Source organism: Leopardus geoffroyi, chromosome B4 (genome assembly GCF_018350155.1).
Source record: "Leopardus geoffroyi isolate Oge1 chromosome B4, O.geoffroyi_Oge1_pat1.0, whole genome shotgun sequence".
Lineage (NCBI taxonomy): Eukaryota > Metazoa > Chordata > Mammalia > Carnivora > Felidae > Leopardus > Leopardus geoffroyi.
In genome coordinates, this window is record NC_059341.1 from 94,766,215 (window position 1) to 94,789,666 (window position 23,452).

The 23,452-nt window shown below is 39.0% G+C and overlaps 1 protein-coding gene across 3 annotated transcripts in view; it reads left to right on the forward strand.

The window, feature by feature from the left end:
* Positions 1-23,452, forward strand: part of YEATS4 (YEATS domain containing 4) — a 64,918-nt gene that overhangs the window by 16,014 nt on the left and 25,452 nt on the right. Inside the window, exon 7 of one of the 3 annotated variants that reach the window (XM_045464826.1) lies at positions 4,853-5,515. The exons of the other annotated variants lie outside the window; for them this stretch is intronic. Within the exon in view, the coding sequence (XP_045320782.1) occupies positions 4,853-5,022 (170 nt within the window). The 3' untranslated portion in view covers positions 5,023-5,515. Of the gene's footprint in view, positions 1-4,852; positions 5,516-23,452 lie in introns of those variants that run through there. 3 annotated transcript variants of the gene reach the window in all.

Consider the following 23,452-nt stretch of genomic DNA (forward strand, 5'->3'; position numbering starts at 1 on the left):
TATAATTGATGTGGAGAGAGAGGGAGCAAGGAGAGAAAAATTTTTGCATAGTAAAACACTCTAAAGACAGACAAGCCATGAAAAATACTGTATTCATATCACAAATGACTAGTTTCTTTAAAGTATAACAAACTCCTGCACATCAGTAAGAAAGGCCAATAACTAAAAAGCTTCTGCACAGCAAAGGGAAGCATTAACAAAATGAAAAGGCAACATAATGAACGGGAGAAGGTATTTACAAATGATGTATCTGATAAGGGGTTCATATCCAAAAACATAAAGAACTCCTGCAACTTGATAGCAAAAAAAAAAGCAAACAATCCAATTTAAAAACGAGCAGAAGATCTGAATAGTTTTCCAAAGAAGACATACAAATGTCCAACAGGCACATGAAAAGGTGCTCAATATCACTCATCAGGGAAATGCAACTTAAAATTACGATAAGATACCACCTCACATCTGCTAGAATGGCTAGAATCAAAAAGACAAGAAATAACAAGTGTTGGTGAGGACGTGGAGAAAAGGGAACCCCGATACACTGTTGATGGGAATGTAAATTGGTGCAGCCACTCCAGAAAACAGTATGGAAATTCATCAAAAAATTAAAAATAGAGCTATTATATGATCCAACAATTCCATGTCTGGATATTTATATGACAAAAACAGAAACAGCCCTATGTTCTTTGCAGCATTATTTACAGTAGCCAAGATATTGTTTACGATAAACAACCGAAGTGTCTATTGATGAATGAGTAGATAAAGCAAAGGTATACACAGCGGAATATATATACAGTGGAATATTATTCAACCGTAAAAAAAAAAAAAAGGAAATCTTGCCATTTTTGTGACAACATGGAAGGACCTTGAGGACATTATGCTAAGTGAAATAAGTTAGAGAAAGACAAATGCCAAATGATCTCATATATGGAATTAAAAAACAAAAACTAAGCTCATAGATGCGGAGAATGAATTGGTGGTTGTTGGAGTCAAGAGTGGGAGGTTGGTGAAATGGCTGCATGGGTGAAAAGGCACAAACTTCCAGTTACAAAATAAAGTCATGGGGATGTAATGTACAGCACGGAAACTGTAGTTAGCAATATTGTATTGCATATTTGAAAGTTGCTAAGAGATCTTAGAAGTTATCATAGGAAAGAAAATTTTTGTAACTATGGTGACAGATGTTAACCAGATTTACTGTGATGATCATTTTGCAGCATATACAAATGTGAAATCATTATGTTCTACACCTGATGCTAACATGTCAGTTATACCTCAATTTTTTAAAAAGGCCAGTAATGTGATAGAAAAATTAGCAAAGGTAAAACATAATTCATAAAAAGGAAGAGGGAGATTAGTGGTCAGCCTTAGTGGTAAAAGAGAAATACAAATTAAAATTACTCTGAAATACCATTTTTAACCTTTCAGAGTAACTGAGACCAAAAAGCTGAAACAGTAGGGAAACAGACATACAATGCTAGTGGGATTGTAAATTGATAGAACCTTTTTTTTTTTTTTTTTTTTAATGTTTATTTGGTTTTGAGACAGAGTGTGAGTGGGGGAGGGACAGAGAGAGAGACACAGAATCTGAAGCAGGCTCCAGGCTGTCAGCACAGAGTCTGATGCAAGGCTCGAACTCAAGAACTGTGAGATCATGACTTGAGCCAAAGTCGGACTCTCAACTGAGCCACCCAGGCACCCCATAAATTAATAGAAAAGAGTCACTTGGCATTCCTTCAAAGTTACAAGTACGTGCATCCTTTGCCCCAACAATGATACTTAACAGGAATTTATCCTGCAGGTGTACTGGTTATATCACAAGTATACTGAAATGATTATGCACAGCATACATTTTACCATTGTAAAAGAAAAAATGGAAATACCCTGCATATCAAAGGGGACAGATAAATTATGTATGTCCGTTTAGTGAGGTCGTCTACAGCCTTTAAGAGAATAAGACAGCTCTAAGATATAGAATAGGCTTTCAGATGTAATATTAAGTGAAACAGCAAGGTGCAGAGCAGTACATATATAGTCTGATACTACTTGTTTGGGAGTGAGGAGAAGAAATCACTTAGGTGTGTGCTTGTCTATGAACAAATTATTTCTGGAAATATACCAAAGAAACCTACAACTGACTATCTCTGGGAATAATCAGTGTGGGATTGGTGTGGGAGGGAGTGAAAGGAGACCTTTTTTCATCATCTACATTTTTCAGCCTTTTTATTTTGTGTCATGTGTAGGTACTACTATTTTCAAAATCAATTTTAAAAATAAAAGCAATGAAAGAAATCACAAAGAAAGTAAGGATTGTTTTGCCAATATAAAGTTTTATGTGTATTACAAAATGTATCACAAAAAGAAAGTCCCCAGCCAGGAGTAAAATAAAGAAATATTACTGCATGCTTTTAATGTGCTAGGTGATTTACATTTATTACTTAATTTTCAGAAATCCTCTGAGAAATAACAGTTTTAACTGTACCAAATAGAAAACAGATTGAGGGAGACTTACGTGATATCAGCATTTAACCAATAAGGGGCCAAGGTTATATTCGAACCGAAGTCTTTCTGATTTCACAGGGCTTTTTTGCCCTGGTTTTCCAAACCGTGCTGCTTCCAGTCAGTGATATCTTATCAAAAGTACAGCTACGCTTTAATAGCCATCAGCAGCAATTACCTGAAATGCCCACAAGATGGAAATGTTGGATGAAAGTAGGCATTTTTCTTTGTAAAACATAATACTACACTATCCAAATGGAATATTTAAATGGATGTATTCACCTGGGTGACTCTGTCAGTTAAGCGGCTGACTTCAGCTCAGGTCATGGTCTCTTCATGGGTTCGAGCCACATACTGGGCTCTGCTGACAGCTCAGAGCCTGGAGCCTGCTTCGGATTCTGTGTCTCCCTCTCTGCCCCTCTCCCACTCGTGCTCTGTCTCTCTCTCTCTTTCAAAATTAAATAAACATTAAAAATAATAAATAGTTGTATTCTATTTTACAGTAATGATATTTTCTTTAGTAATTTGTTATGTAGTCAGCTAGAATGTTTTAGATATCATTTAGTGTTTCTTTGTCATATTGGTAGTTAGGATGGCTTTTTATGTACCTGGCAGTATTCCAGATACTTTGTATACATTAATTCATTTAAAATGTTTGAATAAAGTTTACATATCAACTAAAAATGGAAGTTCACAGCTCTGCTTACCCTACTTCATAAGATGCTAGGTCCTCTTTGACTAGCTGGTCATTAATACCAGTAGGAGTCATTCCACAAGCACCAAGAAAATAGAAAAGCTCAACTAAGAGCACATTATCTACCAGAATTTCTGTAAAACCACAAAGGCTAGTTTGGGAGAAAGAAATAGGTCGCAAAATAAATGAAACAATTAAAACTAGAAGTTAAGGGTGTCTGGATGGCTCAGTCAGTTAAGTGTCTGACTCTTCGATTTTGGGCCCTGGTCATGATCTGGCAAGTAGTTCATGAGATTGAGCCCTGTGTCAGGCTCTGGGCTATCAGCACAGAGCCTGCTTGGGATTCTCTCTCTCCCTGTCTGTCTGCCCTCCCCCACTGGCATGCGAGTACACACTTTCTAAATAAATAAGTAAATAAACTTTTTAAAAACTACACTTAAAATATTTTTTAATAATATGAGGTATTTGTTATAGTCTTATTATAATATACATCATAATATAGTGAGGAAAAGAGCATGAAAAAAATAAATAACTTAAGAGTGGCACAGCTAATCAGTGGTACAGCTGGAATTTAGACCTAAGAATTATTGCTGTCTTTTTTGAGAAAAAAAATAAAGGTTTGTTTTACCAGTGTGATTTTGTTTATATGTTTCACCTGTACATTAAGAACACTGTATGTATGTGGTTTTTTTTTTTTTTAAGTTTATTTATTTTGAGAGAGAGAGAACCAGTGAGGGAAGGACAGAGAGTGAGGGGGACAGAGGATCCGAAGCAGTCTCTGTGCTGACAGCAAAGAACCCGATGTGAGGCTCAAACTCACAAACCAGGAGATCATGATCTGAGCCACAGTAGGACGCTTAACTGACTGAGCCACCCAGGTGCCCCTGTTTATTTATTCTTAAATGTTTATTTTGAGAGAGAGATCGCACGCAAGAGGGGGTGCAGGGGCAGAGAGAAACTCCCAAGCAGACTCCACACTGCCAGCACAGAGCCCAACACAGAACTCAGTCTCAGGAACCATGAGATCATGTCCTGAGATGAAACCAAGAATTGGAAACTTAGTGGACTGATCCACCTAGGCACCCCTCTTTATTTGCTTTTAATTTTTTAACATTTATTTTTATTTTTTGAGAGAGAGATCATGTGCACAAGTTGGGGAGAGGCGGAGGGAGAGGGAGAATCTTAAGCAGCCTCCACGTTGAGCTTAGGGCCCTATGTAGGACTCCATCTCAGGACTGTGAGATCATGACCTGAGCAGAAATCAGGAGCCAGGCACTTAACCGACTAAGCCACCCAGGTGCCCTCAGAACACTGTATTTAGTTAGCTCTTCTTATTAGTTGGATGTCTCTTGGATTGTATGCCCCCTTATTTCCAAATTTGTGTATGGAAAGGAAAACAAGGACATTATGTCTTAACATCTTAATTGTAAATTTTAAACTGTGAGTGGCCAAATTTCATTCTTAGTTGTAGAAAATGTCTTAGCTTCTCTCATGAGAGTTCACACTTTCTACCCACCTCCTTATGTTTAATGTAATATATCTTAAGTTGTTTATATTTTTTATCATGGAAACTGACCTAAGGAAATGCCATATTTATTACTCTATAACATACCTTAGACATCTGAGAAAAATGAAATAGTTCGATAAAAATGTTTTCCTTAGTTGCAGAACTTGAAGTGAAAACCAGAGAAAAATTAGAAGCTGCAAAAAAAAAAACAAGCTTTGAAATCGCAGAGCTTAAGGAGAGATTAAAGGCAAGTCGTGAAACTATAAATTGTTTAAAAAATGAAATCAGGAAACTTGAAGAAGATGATCAGACAAAAGAGATATAAACAGTTCTAAGAGAACTTGATAGTAAGCTAAGCTGAAAATAAGATGGACTTTAAAGGAGAAATGGACCGCACATGCCATGATGTTTCTTAGAGAAACGGCACATGTAGTTGTTGACCACAGATTTCTCAGCAATTAAGTCAGAGTATTTGTACTTTTCAAGCAGTGTTTAAGGAAGTGAAATATATGTGTGTAATGAGAATGAATGCTGAATAGGCATTTTATCAACCCATTTTAGGGTAATTCTAATGATGTTAAGCACAATTTAAAAAATTTTTTCGCTTTGTATGTATAGCTTATCCTTTTGACAAGCATCACAATTTCATTATAAAGTGTAAGTTGTAAAAATTTTGTACTTTCCTGGTAGAATTAGTGGTAAATTAAGATGTATATTTAATTTTTTAAGTTCTTACCTGTCCCCATCCTAATAACTCTTTTGTATCTGTTGTGCCCACTGCCCAGTAAGTACTCAATAAATGTAGTTTACAGATCTTGTGTCTGCCTCTTGATGTGTTTCTTCCTCTTTGATGAAGCACCTGTAGCTCTCTTCCTACAATAATGTATCTCCATAGTACTGTGATCACACATCTCTTATTGGCACTCATTTTTGCATGGAGATGGCAAAGATCATATTTTAAGTATTACTCTGCCTAACTACCCCAGTGTCATTCATTTTCACATAGAAAAATATTTCATCCCTCCTACATTTTCCAAAGATACATAGGAAGCAGCTATGCATCAGCTTCACGTATGACCCCTAATTTCTCCACTTCTCCTTAGCCTGTCCTGTTCAGATCCACGTGGCAAACCCTCTAGTTTTGGACTCATGTAATTTGAACATTCACTAGTACTTAAGGCCACGTCAGCTGATCTGTGTAGGCACCCTAGGGACAATAGTAGGTAGGAAAGTATCTTGGAAAACATGTAACATTAACATTAGTTACAGAGCTCTTAAAAATAGCAACCATGTCTGTGCCTAATGCAAGGATTCTGTATTTTCTGTATTTACCCACTTTAGCATTTTTAGATACTTTGTATTTATCTGCCTTACTTTTTACTTTGTTGCTCTATTTTTAAGTTGTGGAATTTATAAGCATTATGGAGATTTTGCAAAGGTCTCTGTAGTCTTAAAATTTTCACCAGAGGCCCTATGGGGTTGGAGGTGGTACTTCTAATTGTGCCAGACATCATTCATCTTTCCCCTGCTTCCTACCCAATGCCCACAGTATAGGGTAGGGCCTGGGGATTGACCTGAAAAACTAATGGAGGAAAAGTCCCATTCTACTTGAGTGATCCTGGCATGGAAGATCACCCCTCCATTATTCTAGTCAGATTAGCCCCAAGAATGTGTTGGTTCAAAAAACTAAGCTTCATGGAGGTAAGTCTGACTTTATGCATGGATGAATACAAGAATGCAAAATACGCCATCATGGCTCAGCTTTGCCCTCTGTCAGTTCTTATGTCTGTGTTGGCTTTTAATCCAAGTAGGATCTCTCCAGAGTATATAGAAAACTTTTATAACTCAAAAAGACAACGCAATTTTAAAATGGACAAAGGATTGAATAGACATTTCTCCAAGGAAATATAAACAGCCACTAGGCACGTAAGGAGATGCTCAATATTAATCATTAGAAAAATGCAAATCAGAACCATCAGTCATGATGAGATACCACTTTTATACCCACCACACTGGCTATAATTGTAAACAAAACAGAACAAAAAAGTTGTTGAGAATATGAAGAAATGAACCCTCATACATATTGCCGGTGGGAATGTAAAAAAAATGTAGCCACTTAGGAAAATAGTTTGGCAATTCCTCAAAAAGTTAAGCTTAGTTACAATAATGACCCAGTAATTGTGCTAGGTGTATAACCAAGAGAAATGAAAACATGTTCATATAGAAACTCGTACATTAATGTTCATGGCAGAATTATGCATAATAGCCAAAAAGGAAACAACCCAAATATCCATCAACTAATGAAGGAGTAAATAAAATATGGTATCCACACAGTGAAACATTATTCAGCCAGAAGGAAGTAAGTACTGATTCTGCTGCATCATGAAGGAACCTTAAAAACATGCTAAGTGAAAGAAGTTGGACACAAAAGCCACATATTGTATGATTCCATTTATATGAAATTGCTAAAATAGGCAAATCTGCAAAAACAGAAAGTTGATTACTTGCTGCCAGGGGATGGGGAGAAGGATATTTCTATTTAGGGTGATAAAATGTTCTGGAATTAGTAGTGATGATTACACAATCTTGTGCGTATACAAAAACAATGATTTGTACATTTTAAAAATGGTTTAAATGGACATTAGAAATTTCATCTTAAAATCTTTAAACATTTTAAGTGGCAAAATTTGTTTAGAATTATACAAACTTTGAAAATATTCTACAAGATGGGGGGGGGGGGTGGTGTGCCTGGGTGGCTCAGTTGGTTAAGTGTCCGAATCTTGATTTCAGCTCAGGTCATGATCTCACAGTTTGTGAGTTCCAGCCCCACGTTCGCTCTGTGCTGACAGCATGGAGTCTGCTTGGGATTCTCTCATCCTCTCTTTTTGCCCCTCCCAGGCTTTCTCTCTCTCTCTCAAAATAAATAAAGTTAAAAAAATAAATAAAATTAAGTGAAAAGGAAAATCAGATGTCTTGATTATCAGAACATTGCCTCCTGTTCATTATGAAGTGTCATGTGACAGTTCAGAGACATGAAACATGACTTGTGAATGATTAGAGAAGCTGATGGGCCAGGACTTCAGAAACTACTGGAGAGACTCAGGTTCAATCCTTGCTCTTCAGTGCATCATTCAGTGAACTGAGATAAATAACATCATGATCCTGATGTAAAAATAGGTGGCTAACGATAGGGGTTTTATTTGTGTTTTGTCCCAGCCTGGACTCTCTTGTCTGGCTTTTTAATTATTTGTAGTTATTTGTAATTAATTGACCACCTAGATTCCTGTAGCTTTGTGTAATATGCCCCATGATATTCCTAACTCTGGGTAGCCTTCCCCCCACCCACCCCAGTCTGTTTACTTTCCCACTTTCGCTGGCCACCCAGGCTGGCTTACCTGCTCTCTACCCTCTAGGCTTCATTGCTCTTTAGTAATTCCTTAGTCTACCCTTAGCGAATTCATCATTGCTGTTTAAAAATTTCCAGTGAACTGAATCACCACTCCCCTTATTCACTAAATAAGAGTCATAAAACTGGAAGGGGGTTTAGAGAACATCTAATTCAATTCCTCCATTTGATGAGGGAATACAGTCTTGCAGAAATTAAATGACTCAAAGTCACACAATCTGTTGGGGCCGGAAATAGAATTTGAATTCAGCATTCTCTGACTGAACAGTCATGGTACTAACTCCATCAAGGATTAGAGAAGATTGTATGAATTGGCAGTCACCTTGGAAACTAACTTTCCAAGAATGAAGGAATGGTGTACTGTTACTGACATAGTCAAATCCCTACCATCAAAACTTTGGCTTATTCTCCGTCAGCTAATCTGGTCAAATCATGATCTCAAAATTAATGAGAATTGTCATCTCTACTTGGTTTAATTACATGCATGAATTGAAACCACAAGTCTATTTACTCTTATTGTGCACATCAGCAGATGACCTCAGTTCTTACATCATTGAAATCACTGATGCCATTCAAATTGACCCTGTTAACTTCCAGCCATACAAAGTTTCTCTTTGTTCTTACCAAATCCTGCTTTCTTTCATCTCGCTAATGTTCTTCCCATCTGTAGTTTTGATTCCAGTCTATACTATCTACTACTGCAAATTTATAATTGGGAGAAAATCACTTCACTTTTCCTGAGCTTCATTTTGCACTAGTGAATGTGAATATCCTACCCACCTCATAGAATTCTGTTTAAGGAAAAGTGAAATAGCATATGTAAAAGTACTTTGGTAGGAATAAAGAATAATAACACTAGCTGTTTGTAAAAATTTTCAACAAAATATTTGCTAACTGAATCCAGCAACATATAGAAAGGAGTAAGTGATCTCATGATCACGTGGGATTTATCCCAGGAATACAAGGTTGGTTCAACATGTAAAAACCAATCTGCATTACAGGCTGTTAGGGGTGGAATGGTGTCTCTTGAAAAGTTGTAAGTTGAAGTCCTAATGCCCAGTACTTCAGAATATGACTGTATTTGGAGATAGGGCCTTTAATGGGGTAATTAAGTCAAAATGAGGTCATTAGGGTGGATCTTAATTCAGTATGGCTGGATCCTTGTAAAAAGCTTAGGAAGACCATGTGGAGACATAGGGAGAAGATAGCCAGTTACAAGCCGTGGAGAGAGGCCTCAGAAGAAACCAACCCTGATGACACATTAAACTTTCTGTTGTTTATGCCACCTAACCTGTGGGACTTTGTCATGGCAACCCCAGCCAACTAATAAATTGGCCAAATTAAAAGAATAAAGGATAAAAGCTACATGGTCATCTCAATAAATGCAGAAAAAGCATTTGACCAAAATCCAACACCCTCTTATGATAGAAATACACAACAAACTAGGACTATAAAGGAACTTCCTCAACCTGATAAAGGGCATTTAAGAAAAACTCATAGTGAACATTATAAATAATTGTGAAGGACTATATGCTTTTCCCCCCTAACATCAGGAACAAGACAAGGATGTTTGTTTTGACCACATCTATTCAACATTGTGCTGGAGATTCTAGCCAGGGCAACCAGGCAAGAAAAAGAAATAAAAAGCATCCAGATCAGAAAGGAAGACATAAAATTATCTCTATTTGCAGACAACATGATGTTGTACTTAGAAAAATCCCAGGAAATAAACACACACACAAACTAGTAGAGCTAATAAATGCATCCATCAGGGTTGCAGGATACAGGATCAATATACAAAAGTTGGTTATATTTCTATACACTAGCAATGAACTGAAAATAAAATTAAGAAAACAATTTTATTTATAATTGAATAAAAAAGAATAAAATGCGAATATAACACCTAAAGTTCAAGCAGCCAAAGAGAAAATAGATAAGTTGGACTTCATAATTAAAAACTTTTTGCTTCAGGACATCTGAGTGGCTCAGCTGGTTAAGCATCCGACTCTTGGTTTCAGCTCAGGTCATGATCTCATGGTTCATAGTTTCGAGCCCCGTGTCTAGCTCCACACTGGCAGAGCCTACTTGGGATTCTCTCTTTCTCTCTCTCTGTCCCTCCCCCACTCATGCTCTCTCTCTCAAAAAAAAATAAATAAATAAACTAAAAAACAAAACCAAAAAACTTTATGCTTCAAAGGACATTACCAAGAAAGTGAAAAAACAATCCACAGGATGTGAGAAAATATTTGCAAATCATATATCTGAAAAGAGGCTAGTATCCAGAACATATGAAGAACTTCTACAACTCAGTAATAAAAAGACAACCAATAAAAAATTGGGCAAAAGATTTCTATAGACATTTCTCCAAAGAAATATAAATGGCCAATAAGCACATGAAAAGATGCTCAACATCATTTGTTATTAGAGAAATGCAAATCAGAACCATCATGAGGTATTATTTCACTAAGATGACTATCATAGAAGAGACAGACAATAGCAAGTGTTTACAAGGATGTGGAGAAATTGAAAAACTCTCACACATTGCTGATGAGAATGTAAATCAGCGTGGGTTCTGATGGAAATAGTTTGGGAGTTCCTTAAAAAGTTAACATTAGGGTGCCTGGGTGGCTTGGTCAGGAAAGCAACCGACTTTGGCTCAGGTCATGATCTCATGGTTCATGAGTTTGAGCCCTGCGTTGGGCTCTGTGCTGGCAGGTCACAGCCTGGAGCCTGCTCGGGTTCTGCGTCTTCCTCTATCTGTGCCTCTCCCCCACTCGTGCTCTGTTTCTCTAATTTTCAAAAATGAATATGCGTTTAAAAAAAAAAAAGTTAAACATAAGTGTGCTTGACTGGCTCAGTTGGTGGAACGTGAGGCTCTTGATTTCGGAGTTGTGAGTTCGAGCCCTGCATTGGGTGTACAGATTGCTTAAATAAATAAACTTAAAAAAAAAAAAAAGTTACACATAGAGTTACTATGTGACCTAGCAATTCTACCTCTAGGTATATAGCTAAGATAATTGGAAACATATGTCCATGGAAAAACTTGTACATGAATATTTATATGAGTATTATTCATTATAGCCCCAAATAGAAACAATCCAAGTGTCCATCAGCTGATGCATGGATAAATCAAATTTGGCATATCAATACAATGGATTATTCAGCAGTAAAAGTGAAGTGTTATGTTACAATATGGATAGACCATATAGACATTATGCTGAATGAAAGATGCCAGACAGAAAGGCCATATATTGTATCATTCCACTTATATGAAATATATGTAATAGGCAAAAACAGAGATAGAAAGTGATTAGGGCTTAGGGACATCTGGCTTGCTTAGTTAGTAGAGCACGTGACTTCATCTTGGGGTCATGGGTTCAAGTCCCACATTGGGTATAGAGCTTTTTAAAAAAATTAAAATGAAAAAAAAAAAAAAAAGAAGAGTGATTAGGGTTTGCCAGGGGATGGGGGTTGAGGGTAGGGAGTAACTGGATACAGGATTTCTTTTGGGAGTGATGAAAATGTATCTGGCACTGGATAGTGGTGATGGTTGCACAACCTTGTGAATATATAAAAAGCCACTGACTTGTACACTTTATGGTTTGTGAATTACACTTCAATTTTTAAAAATAATGCTAAGTGTTACCATTGACTGAATACTTTATGACCCCAAACTGAGCTAAAGACAATCCAATGAAGTGCCTGGGTGGCTCAGTCAGTTGAGCGCCCGACTTCAGCTCAGGTCATGATCTCGTGGTTTGTGAATTCAAGCCCCACGTCAGGCTCTGTGCTGACAGTTCAGAGCCTGGAGCCTGCTTCAGATTCTGTGTCTCCCTCTCTCTCTACCCCTCCCCCACTCACACTTTGTCTCTCTCTCTCTCTCTCTCTCTCAAAAAATAAGTAAACATTTTTTAAAAATTTAAAAAGAAGACAACTCAGTGAATGCATATGATTATCCCATTTTACAAATTAGAAAAGTGAGATTCAAGGAGATTAAGTGTTTTATCCAAGGACACATATTAGAAAGCATTTGAACTGGGCAGACTCAGGTCTAACTCCAAAACCCCAATGCCTAATCACTCCTCCCAGCACCAAGCTGTCCTGATCAAAAATCATTAATAATTCCCATTATATATCTGAAAATGCCCAAATATTTGTATGTGTATATAAACATTTCAATATATATGCCATATGTAGTAATATGTATAACATATAACATTATATATAATAATATGTAATATTGTATACACTGCCTAACATAGTACACATATGTAGAATATAATACATATAATATATAATAATATAGATATGGGTGTGTGTGTATATTATCCACAAATCAGTAAAGTCAACTCAATAGAAAAATGTGCAAAGAATATGACCAAGTAATTCAAATGAAAAATACAAATGGTCAATAAACATTTGAAAATATCTGTAAACTCGCTTGTTATTGGGGGAATGTAAATGAATGCAAGACCATTTCTCATTCACCGTAGAGACAAAATTTAAAGATTTCTAATAAACAGTGTCACAGAAGAGTGAATAGGGGGGTTGGCATGCATACACTGCTGGTGTGCATTAAGAGTATTAATAGCAGTGTAATATTATCTATTAGGATTGTATATTTATCATTTAATCAAATAATTTCACTACTAGGAAACACTCTCCTATGTACAGAAGGATGTTAATTGCTTGTTTGTAATAGTGAAAAATTGGATATAAACTAAATGCCTACCGATGTGTATACAACTTTATGTAAATTCTTAGAAAAGTAATTAACAAGTTATTTTTGAGGATAGCAGTGACATTGGAGTAGATGTTGGGGAGGATGAGTAAAGGGCTAACAAAACCTTTTTCCCTTTCTGCTTGAGAATTTGACTCTGCTTGAGAATTTGACTCTGCTTGAGAATTTGGTTTCTCAGGCAATGTGATAAAGACAGTACGTCAATCATGCCGCCAGGCAACACTGTGCATGGGGGAGGAGATCTCTGTTTGGTAAACAACGTCTGGAGTGAGAGAACAATCAGTCCAGGCAGGAAGTCACATCCTTGGACTTCCCTGAGTGCTGTGACTCTAAGTAATTGGTGTGTCTTTCACAGGAACTCTAGAAACTATACCTCGGAAGTGGTTATAAGAGATACTGGCTCCTGCAGGGAGTAGGGCCTGTAAGCCAAGGCAGCTTCTATGTTTGCCTGATGGGCACCTTGCTTCCTTGAATCTGCAGCGCATGCGCAACGGACTGCTGCAATGACTCCTGGGAGCACATGCCCATGTCCTGATGGCCGTCTGTGGTTCCCAGGCTGTAGCCTTTTGAGTGTCCAAATGCGGTCTATAGTCAAGTTGTGAGTCAAGGTGTAACTGAACCTAAGATCTCCCCTGTTGGGCAGAGTCAGAAAGGCTTTCATGGCAAACTGAAAATAAATTTGTAAGTTAAAAAATTAGTTTGCACACATCCTCCATTTCAACCAGTAGAACCTTCATGCTGTTCCTCAAATGTACTACCCTGCACTCTCCTGCTATTACACCTTCCATCTTCTTCCTTTGTTAAAATATTTCCTTTCTTCCAGGCCCAAATTTCCCTCTCCCTCCTCCCAACTAAGCTCACTTCCTCTGACCCATCATAGTATCTTGTTTGCCTCTCTTTTGTGTTGTTATTCATCCTGCTGTGAAAGTATGATATACTTCTATTACTGTCCTTCACACTTTTTTTCACTCTTGGCAAAAGAGGGCGAGTTGGTTTTGTTTATCTTGATAATTGTATATAAAGCACTTGACATGCCTAGCATACAGGAAGTGCTCAATAAACGATCACTGGCCTTTTAGTGTTCTCTGTCACTTAACTTTTAGGACCTGCCCTGGGTCTATTCCACACTAGGGCACAATTCTAGTTGCAGATCTTGGCTTTTTCTTCATCTACTCTAGCCTGTCCCAGTGCTAGGCACAGAGTCTTGCCCAGCTGTGTCCCAAGATATCACAAGCACAAATAAGCCAAAGGTGAAAACTGACTTTGGCCTGAAATGTACCATTCATGTGGGTCTACTTATGCCGAGGTTGTTTCTGTACTTAAGACTTTGGGAAATTAGAAATTTATAGTGTGTTTTTATTGAGTTTGATGACCAGAACTAAGCTATTTTTATCTCTCTAAGAGCAATCTAAAGTGTCAGGACTGCCCTGTCCAGTCTTCTATGGTAGAGGTCTGCAAACATTATCCAAAAGGGCCAGATAGTAGTTTAGGCCTTGGCGGCTATACATTCTCTGTCACTGCTGCTCAATTCTGCTATTGTAACATGAAATCGGCCGTCCCTAAACAAATGAGCACTGTGTTCCAACGAAAGTGCATTTAATGACACGGAGATTTGAATTTCGTAAAATTTCCACATCATAAAATATTTTCCTTTGTTTGATTTTTTTTTTCCAAGCACTGAGAACATTAACAAACAAACAAACAAACAATACCATCCTTAGTTCCCAGGCCATGGGAAAACAGGCTGAGGGCCACATACAGCCCCAGAGCCACAGTCTGCTTATTCTTGGGTTTCCAAGACTAGGAATGTACAAGAATCGCCAACCCCAAGAGGGAGCTCTAGTATTTGCTCTGTGAATTCAAAGTAAAAACCTGAGTTTGGGCCTTTGTCAATGTTCTGAGCCCACTTAGGTTAGCCCAAGTTACCCCATACAAAAGAGATTTGCAAAAGAACCGTGAAGCTTAAGCACAATGACTCATTTCTTCTGTTTAATCTTACCGAGGCTTGTCACCTCCCTGCTTCATGAGTAGCTGCAAAGGCATTCAGTCTGAGGAATTCATTTCCTAACCTCCTAAACTGACTGCAGTTCGGTTTCTTCCTTCACTCTGATGCCCTCATCATCAGAGACCTTGAGGCCATATCCAACTGGGCATTTTCAGGGTTTATCTTATCTAACTGAATTGACCACTTTCTTTTCCTAGAAACTTCCTCTCTCTTTCTTCTCTGCCCTCCTCTCTCTGTGATTTTTTTCTGTTTGTTTTTTCACCAGTCCTTTTGGCCAATTTTTCTGTTTCCTTTAGTGTTCCTTCTTTCCCTTTGTTAATCCTATAAATATTTTCTATTTTCTATGGTTCTATCTTGAACCAGCATATTTTTTTTCTTACTTACCCCTGGCTGCAAATACTGTTTGTATGCTAATTGTCCCAAGCCAGGATATCCAGCCCAAATTCCCATGCTAAACTCTGGACTGTACATTCATCTATCTCCTTGACAATAGGTTTAGATGTTCTATGAGCATCTCAGTTGAACATGTCCAAAACTTAAGTTATTGTCCTCTATTCTGATCTTCTCACCATCACAAATTCCCTACCTTGGTAAATGGCATCAGTACCGATCCATCTTGCCATATTGTCAGTAGTAGATAGGATCTCCCCAACCTAGGCTCCTCTGGTTGAGAACTACAATCACCATTCACAGAGGTGAATCCTGTGGCCCTTCCCCCTGGCCAGACATGATTATATTTGGGTGGATGCTTAACCCAATCTGGATGAATCAGATTATCTCCTGGGATTATTCTCAGCCATTATTGGTACTTGAACTACAGATGATGCAGCTGTATGCCTGGAGAATAGAGAATTGGTCTATAGAGAGAGATTGAAATTGATGCACAAAGAAAAGAAGAGTAGAAGAAATGGCCTCAGATAGAATTATCTTGACCCTGCCATCCCAACTTCCCACTTGCCTGTGCCTTGCCTTCCCACTTGCCTGTCCCTGTCTGGACCCTGACTAATGTAAATATCTTTGCAAATAAGCACAGAATGTTGACAGCATTTACTTTAAGAGCTATTTACTTATGTTTCACTGTACAAATCTCCACCATTTACTTCATCATTTGGCGATTGATGAAAACTTGTTTCCAGGTTTTTTGCTACTACAGTTAGTTCTGTAATGAACATCTTTGCATATATATGTATTTTTATAGGGCAAAGTAAAATTGCTAGAAGTAATATTTCTAGGTCAAAAAGGGGGATATGCATTTTTTAATTTTAATATTATTCCCAAATTTCTCCCAAAAGTTTGCACCAATTTATACTATTGACAATTGTACATTAGAGTGCCTGTTTACACTCCTGGCCAACTTTTTGTCGATCTCACAGGTGAAAAATATTCCATTGTTTCGATTTGCTTTTCTCTGCATTCTGAATGAAAATAAGTATCTTTTCATACACTTACTGGCTCTTTGTATTTCTTTTTCTGTGAACTGCCATGTAACAGGTTTTATTTTTTGCTCTGTTTTACTAAATATTATATAGCATGAACTTTATCTAAAACAATAATAAAACCGACACCATCAATAAAGACTGCATATTATTTCATTCTGATTATACCATAATTATTCTTTTATTATTAGATATTTAGATTGTCCCCAATTTTTTTCATAACACTTATTAGTTCTTGGATAAGGAGTTATGAGGACATAAGGGTGTGTGTGTGTGTGTGTGTGTGTGTGCGCGTGTGTATGTTTAAGGCTTTTGACAATTGCCAATTGCCCAATGGAAAGACCATCCCAGTTTGCATTCCCACCAGCAGACTGTGAGTGTGCCCATTTCCCCATACAAAAGTATTCAGCCAAGAGGTAATTTCTGGAGTTTGTGTCATGAACTGCCCATGCAAAATGATCTGCAGCCCAAGTGGTCAGTCTCCAGAATTGCAGGTTTGAGGCTCCAGCATGAGCAGATTCTTTTATCCATCACTGTGAAGTTAAAACTACAGACCAGTCCTTTTCAATATGTTCTCATTCATTCCACAACAATTTATTGAACATCTATTGTGCTGGGAGACTTTTTTCTTGTCCTGGAGGTCTCCCATCAAAAAGGGTGAGCCACAGTTACACATAATTAAAAATACCATAGTATTGAGAAAATGCTTGGGTGTTGGAGAAAGCCCATCACAGACTTGTGGAACTTGGGCAGGGTGCTTAACTTCTCCAAACTTCAGTTTTCTTTTGCATACAGTTGACATCATGAAACTGATCGGAGGATGGTGTTAAAAGGCCTGAGTGCCTGGCACATGTAGGTATTCGCATAGGGAGTAAAAATGTGGGCTCTGGAGTTGGGCTACATGGTTCGAATCTTGGCTCCATTGCTGACTGGCTTTGTGACCTCAGGCAAATTATTCAACCTCTGTGCCTTCCTTCCTCAATTTAAAGTGGGCAGAAACATACTTACCTCATACTGTCATTGAGAAGATCAAATGAGATGATACATGTAAAGTACTTAGATAGTACCTAGACCTACTAAGTACTCAATTAATACGTTATTTTTTAAACAGCTTTATTGAAGTATAATGTACATACAGGCATATTTCATTTTATTGTGCTTTAGTTTATTGTACTTCACAGATACTGTGTTTGTTATAAATTGAAAGTTTAAGACTTCAGTGGAGGAAGAAATTGCAGATGTGGTAGAAACAGTAAGAGAACTAGAGTGAGAAGTGGAGCCTGAAGATGGGACTGAGTTGTTGCAATCTTATGATAAAACTTGAACACATGAGGAGTTGCTTCTTACAGATGAGCAAAGAAAGTGCTCTTTTTTTTTTTTTTTTTTAGTTTTTTTTTTTTTTTAATGTTTATTTTTGAGAAAGAGAGAGAGAGACAGAGCATAAGCTGGGGAGGAGCAGAGAGAGAGGAAAACACAGAATCCGAAGCAGGCTCCAGGCTCTGAGCTGTCAGCACAGAGCCCAACAAAGGGCTCGAACCTACAAACTGAGAGATTTTGACCTGAGCCGAAGTCGGACGCCTAACTGACTGAACCACCCAGGCACCCTGAAAGTGGTGGAATCTACTCCTGGTGAAGATGCTGTGAAGATTGTTGAAATGACAGCGAAGGATTTGGAATATTATACAAACTTAGTTGATGCTGTCAAACAGCATCACGTGCTACAGAGAAATCATTTATGAAAGAGGAGTTGATTGATGCGGCAGACTTCATTGTGGTCTTTTTTTTTTTTTTTTTAAAGATTTCTTTATTATTTTTAAGTAATTGCTACAACCAACATGGAGCTCAAACTCACAGCCCTGAGATCAAGAGTCGTACGTTCCACCAAGCCAGCCAGGTGCCCCCTTTGTGGTCTTACTTTAAGAAATGGCCGCAGCCACCCCAACCTCATCAGTCAGCAGCCATGAACATCGAGGTAAGACCCTGCACAAGCAAAAAGATTACAACTCACTGGAAGCTTAGATGATGGTTAGCATTTTTTTAGCAATATTTTTAAAATAAGGTATGTGCCTTGGCTTTTTGGGGACATAATGCTAGTGCACACTGAATAGCCTATAGCATAGCGTAAACATAACTTTGATATGCACTGGGAAACCAAAAATTCATTTGACTTGCTATGTCGCGGTGGTCTGGAACCAAATGTGCAGTGTCTGCAAGGCACACCTGTATTGTCATGGGCTGAATTGTGTACCCTCCCAAATTCCTCTGTCAAAGTTCCAACCCCCAGTATCTCCAAATAGAACTGTATTTCGAGATTAGATCTCTCAAGATGTAATTCAATTAAAAGGAGATCATTAGGGTAGACTCTAATCCAATATGGCTGGTGTCCTTAAAAGAAGAGGACATTTGGACACAGACATGTATAGAGGGAAGATGATATGAAGATAAAATGAGAAGACCATCTGCAGGCTAAAGAGAGAGGCCTGGAATAGATCCCTCCCTCACAGCCCTCAGAAGGACCTGACCCTGCCCACACTTTGATCTTGGACTCCAGGCCTCAGAACGAAGAGAAAATAAATTTGTGTTGTTTAAAGCCACCCAATCTGTGGTATTTGTTACAGCACCCCTAGCAACCCAATACACACACCATAAGATTCACCCACTTTTGTGTATAATTCAGTGATTTTTAGTAAATTAACAGAGTCATTCAATCTAATACTAGAATATTTTCTTCACTCCCAAAAGAAACCTTGCCTCCATTTGCATTCACTCCCCAGTTCCCACCTTCAGCCCCAGACGGCCACTCATTTTCTGTGTGCATAGATTTGCCTTTTCTGGACATTTCATATAAATCATCTCCAATGATCAGGAAATTTTACATGTCAAGAGTCAGCACATTCTATATCCTGATTTTCTATTTGTTACAATGTCTTATATTGAGTCCACATAAATAAGACAAAAAATATTATATGTACTGCAGAATAGTCGTATTGGGACTGAAGTATTCAGTCAAAATGACCATTGTAATTATAAATAAATTATTGCTGGGGCGCCTGGGTGGCTCAGTTAAGCATCCGACTTGGGCTCAGATGATAATCTCGCTGCTGGTGGGTTTGAGCCCGCCTAGGGCTCTGTGCTGCTGACATCTCAGAGCCTGGAGTCTGCTTCAGATTCTGTGTCTCCCTCTCTCTCTCTCTGACCTTTCTCCGTTCTCACGCTGTCTGTGTCTCTCAAAAATAAAGTTTAAAATTAAAAAAAAAAGAAATTATTGCTTGTTCTTCGCAGTCACTAGGGAAAAAACACTGAAGACTTTGAGGGAGAGTTTCTGTAGAGGTGCAGCAGGGTAGAGACAGCCCTAGAAGGTAGCAGCTGAACTGCTCAGGAAAACCGCTTCTGCGCTGAGATCTGAACGGACAAGTTGCTCCCCAGAGCTGCTCAGGCACATCTGGTAACTAATCGGGACATTCCATCAAGGCCACATGTTCGGGGCCATGCCTAGAGGGCGGAGCATCTACACTGCCGAAGACAGTGTGGAGGCTGCACAAAGACTGGGCTTTGTGCAATGCCCCTTTTGTTGAAAAGACCCATTTAGATGAAATCTATCTGGGGCATTATGTCAAAACTGCAAATGGAGAAGTCTTTGCTTTTCTCACCTGGAAGAGTCAGCGCCTCTGTTGAGTTTACCAACCCTTAGTAACCATAAACTGAAACTCTGGATCGGTATGCATATGCATACACATGTAACCATTTATTCAAGAATATTTATTAAGTGCCTTCTGTGTGCCAGGTACCTTTCTAAGCACTTGGGAATATATCAGTGAATAAACAAAGGTCCCTGTGCTTGTGGTGCTGGCATTCTAGAGAGAAAGTCAGCACATAAACACTAAACATAGTAATAATAAAGAAGTTAACTAAAGTGTGAAGTCAAAAGGTGTTAAGTTAGAAAATTAAAGCAAGGCAAAGCAAGGTTGGGAGTGCCTGGGGTTAAGCAGGGACAAGGTTGCAACTTTATTTATTTTTTTAAACCACTTTACTGGTGTGTGATTGACATAAAGCTGTACATATTTAATGTGTTAACTTGCTAAGTTTGAAGAGACATATGTATCAGTGAAACTATCACCACTCTATGCTTTTAACAGAGCCATCACTTCCAAAAGTTTCCTCCTGCCCTCTATTTATTATTCTTTTATGTCATAAAGTTGCAATCTTAAATAGGGTGATTTATTTTCACCTTGTTGAGAAGGTGTCATTAGAGCAAGACAGAAAGGAGAGGATGGAGTTAGCTAGCAATTATCTGTGGAAAAGTGATCCAGGCAGAAGGAACAGCCAGAGTATGCTCTCTAAAGCAAAAGCAATTACAAGGAGCACCCAAGAGGCCACCGTGGCTGGAACTGAGTGAGCAAGAGAAGAGCGGCAGAGGGGAGGACTTTTTGCAAGGGCTTCAGTTGTTACTCCAAGTGAGATGGGAAACTGGAAGAACAGTGTAAGTGGACTTAAGTTTGGAAAAGATCCCCCTGGATGGACTGGAGGGGAACAAAGATAGAAGCAGAACATGGGTTAGGATCCTATTTCAGAATTCAGATAAGAGATGATGGTGGTTGAGGTTGGGAGCAGTGGACATGCTATGTTTGTGCAACTGGAGATTCATTTGTCCTGCAAATATTCGTAGGCATTGTGATGTGCGCTGGGATGCCGTGGTGACCAGCCTAGTGGCAGTCCCTCCCTAATTACTGTAAACAATGGTAATGGTTAACATGGATAGATGGCTTGCTACAAGTCAGGTTGTCTTTAAAAGGTTGAAAGGTATTTTCTCAGTGAACCCAGATCAACTTCTAAAACTCAGGTGCCACTGTTGTTTGTCCCCGTTAAAGGTGAGGGAAGTCAAATCCCGAGAGGGTTAGTGAGTAGCTCAAACTTGCACAATCAGGCCAAAGTCAGAATTCAAGCACATAGGGTTGTGTTCCAGAATGCCTCCCTTAAAAATGGCAGCCATGATGGGGGTTATAATAGTATGACATGGGAAAGAGGGGATGACATCGAAGCTGAGATTTAACTGTTTGCCAGGAGATGGGTGGGTGTAGGGAGAGGAGAAAGCAGGAGTGAGGAGGGGAATGTCCCAGGTACAGGGAAGATCATGTACAAAGACAGACCCAGAAGTGAGAAAGCAGGACCTTGGAAAGACTGAAAAAACTCCCACCGTGTTGTTGGATCTCCCAAGTGTATAGGGGGGGAGTGATAGAGGATGAACCAGAAAAACAGGCAGCGAATACAACTTTGGATTAATACATCTGTGGATCAACAGTCTACTAATTGCACATTTGTCTTTAATATTTCCTTCCTGGGATCTCCTGCTGCAAATATATCAATTGAAAGACAGTGGATCTTGGAGTCAGAGAAACAATGACAGCCCAAGGAGCAGCTTGCTGTAGAAAGGCTAAAGACCCCAGATCTCCACCACCCCCTCCATCCAACCCAAATAAGTGTACTAAGTAAAGCCATGAGCTGGCTATGCAAACACAGCTTCAAGAAAAGTCCCCTGCCCCATTTCCATCTAATCCTTTTGGAGCCTCTGTTACAGACAAACCTAACTGAATCCTGCTCTGCCATTTCTTAGCTTTAACACGAATTATTTCACATCTATAAACTTAATTTATCTATTCTATAAAATTAACATAATGTTACCCACCTCAGGATTATTATCACTTTAACTGAGCTAATGCACACAAACTGCATATTTGACATTTTCTATTCATTTACAAAACTCACATCTAAACAATTCCACATTCCAATAAAAAGTGCATTTTGATTATTCCCAAAATTGGATAAATGGTTTAGTCTTATATGATACAAGAATAAATGTTTAAGCTCCACAAACTCCATCCACCTTAGTCCAGAACTTTCTATTTACTTCCAAATAAGATGGGAAATTCTTGGCATATGATGTCTAGAAGTAAGGGAACGCATTGACTTTTCAAGCAGAGAATCCCCTGGACTTCGAGAGTAAGAGCTGGTCTGGCCCACTGAGAAGTGCCCAGACATCGAAACCAGACTAATTTGGGATCAACTGGAGGGACGTAGTTGATTGCTCATCGGCAGCAATGGAAATGAGCTTGCACTGCCTTGCGCTTACTTGGCTTTCTTTCTTGGGAGAAATGTTGCCATAAATTGTTTTATGAGACACTAACAACTTGGCAAGGAAGAAAGTCTTCCACAAAATATTCTAGCCATTGGGAGGGCAAAACTCTGGGAAGTCCACCCACATTCTTGCGGGATGCAGCTAGACATCTGCAAAGAACATAAGCAGCGCAGCTCAAAAGCCATAGTATCGTGCAAGGCGTGAGCCCACATGCAGAAAGATCAGTACTTTGTCCTCAAAGCCACGTACCCTGAAACTTGTTTCCCCAGTTGGCCTTTGTACCCCTCTATTCTAGTATTTCTAACTTAAGTTGTTAAATGGGCAAAAGTCGGTGTACTCAGTGGTTCCAAATCAGTATTTAGTCTCACAGAAGTATTTGGAGCTGGTAATGGACCCAGTGACAGGGACCATTTCAAAGTAACTACGGATCCAGAAATGGGAGAGAAATGCCCTTAATGCTTGGTCAGAGGTGGTACATCTATAAACGCCTAGACTGTCTGTGTGTGGAGACAGGTGGGGAAAAGCATGTGGGCAGGGAGGTGACCACTTGTGAAGTGGACTCTGAGGGGTTGGGGTCTGTGAGGGCAAGGCAGCTGAGGGCCTCGGCCGAGGGGGGAAGGGTGGGAGACAGAGAACATAGGAGGGGTCAGCAGCCCTTCTTTAACTGTCATGTGCGTCACTGCCTGAAGGTGGCATCTCTCACTCTGAAGGATTCCTATGAAGATTAAGAAGCCTTGAAATACTTTTTTGGGAGGTCAGTGCACATCTGTTTCCTATTTGTCATGTTCTGTCAGCACTTCTGTGAGAACAGAGCCATTACACCAGCCTTGGAAGCCAGAGGCAGCTGGATCCTCCAGGCCTGGCATCTCCCGGGCCCACGGTCCCACCTCCTCAAGTGGCAAAAGAGTAGAAAGCACCATTGCATCCCATCTCGGCTTCTGCCGCCCCCACTCTCACCTGTACTCTGTGCTTCAAAGAGCAAACAGGTACAAAGGATTCAGCCTGGTTAATCAGTTGTTCTCTTGCCTGCAAAA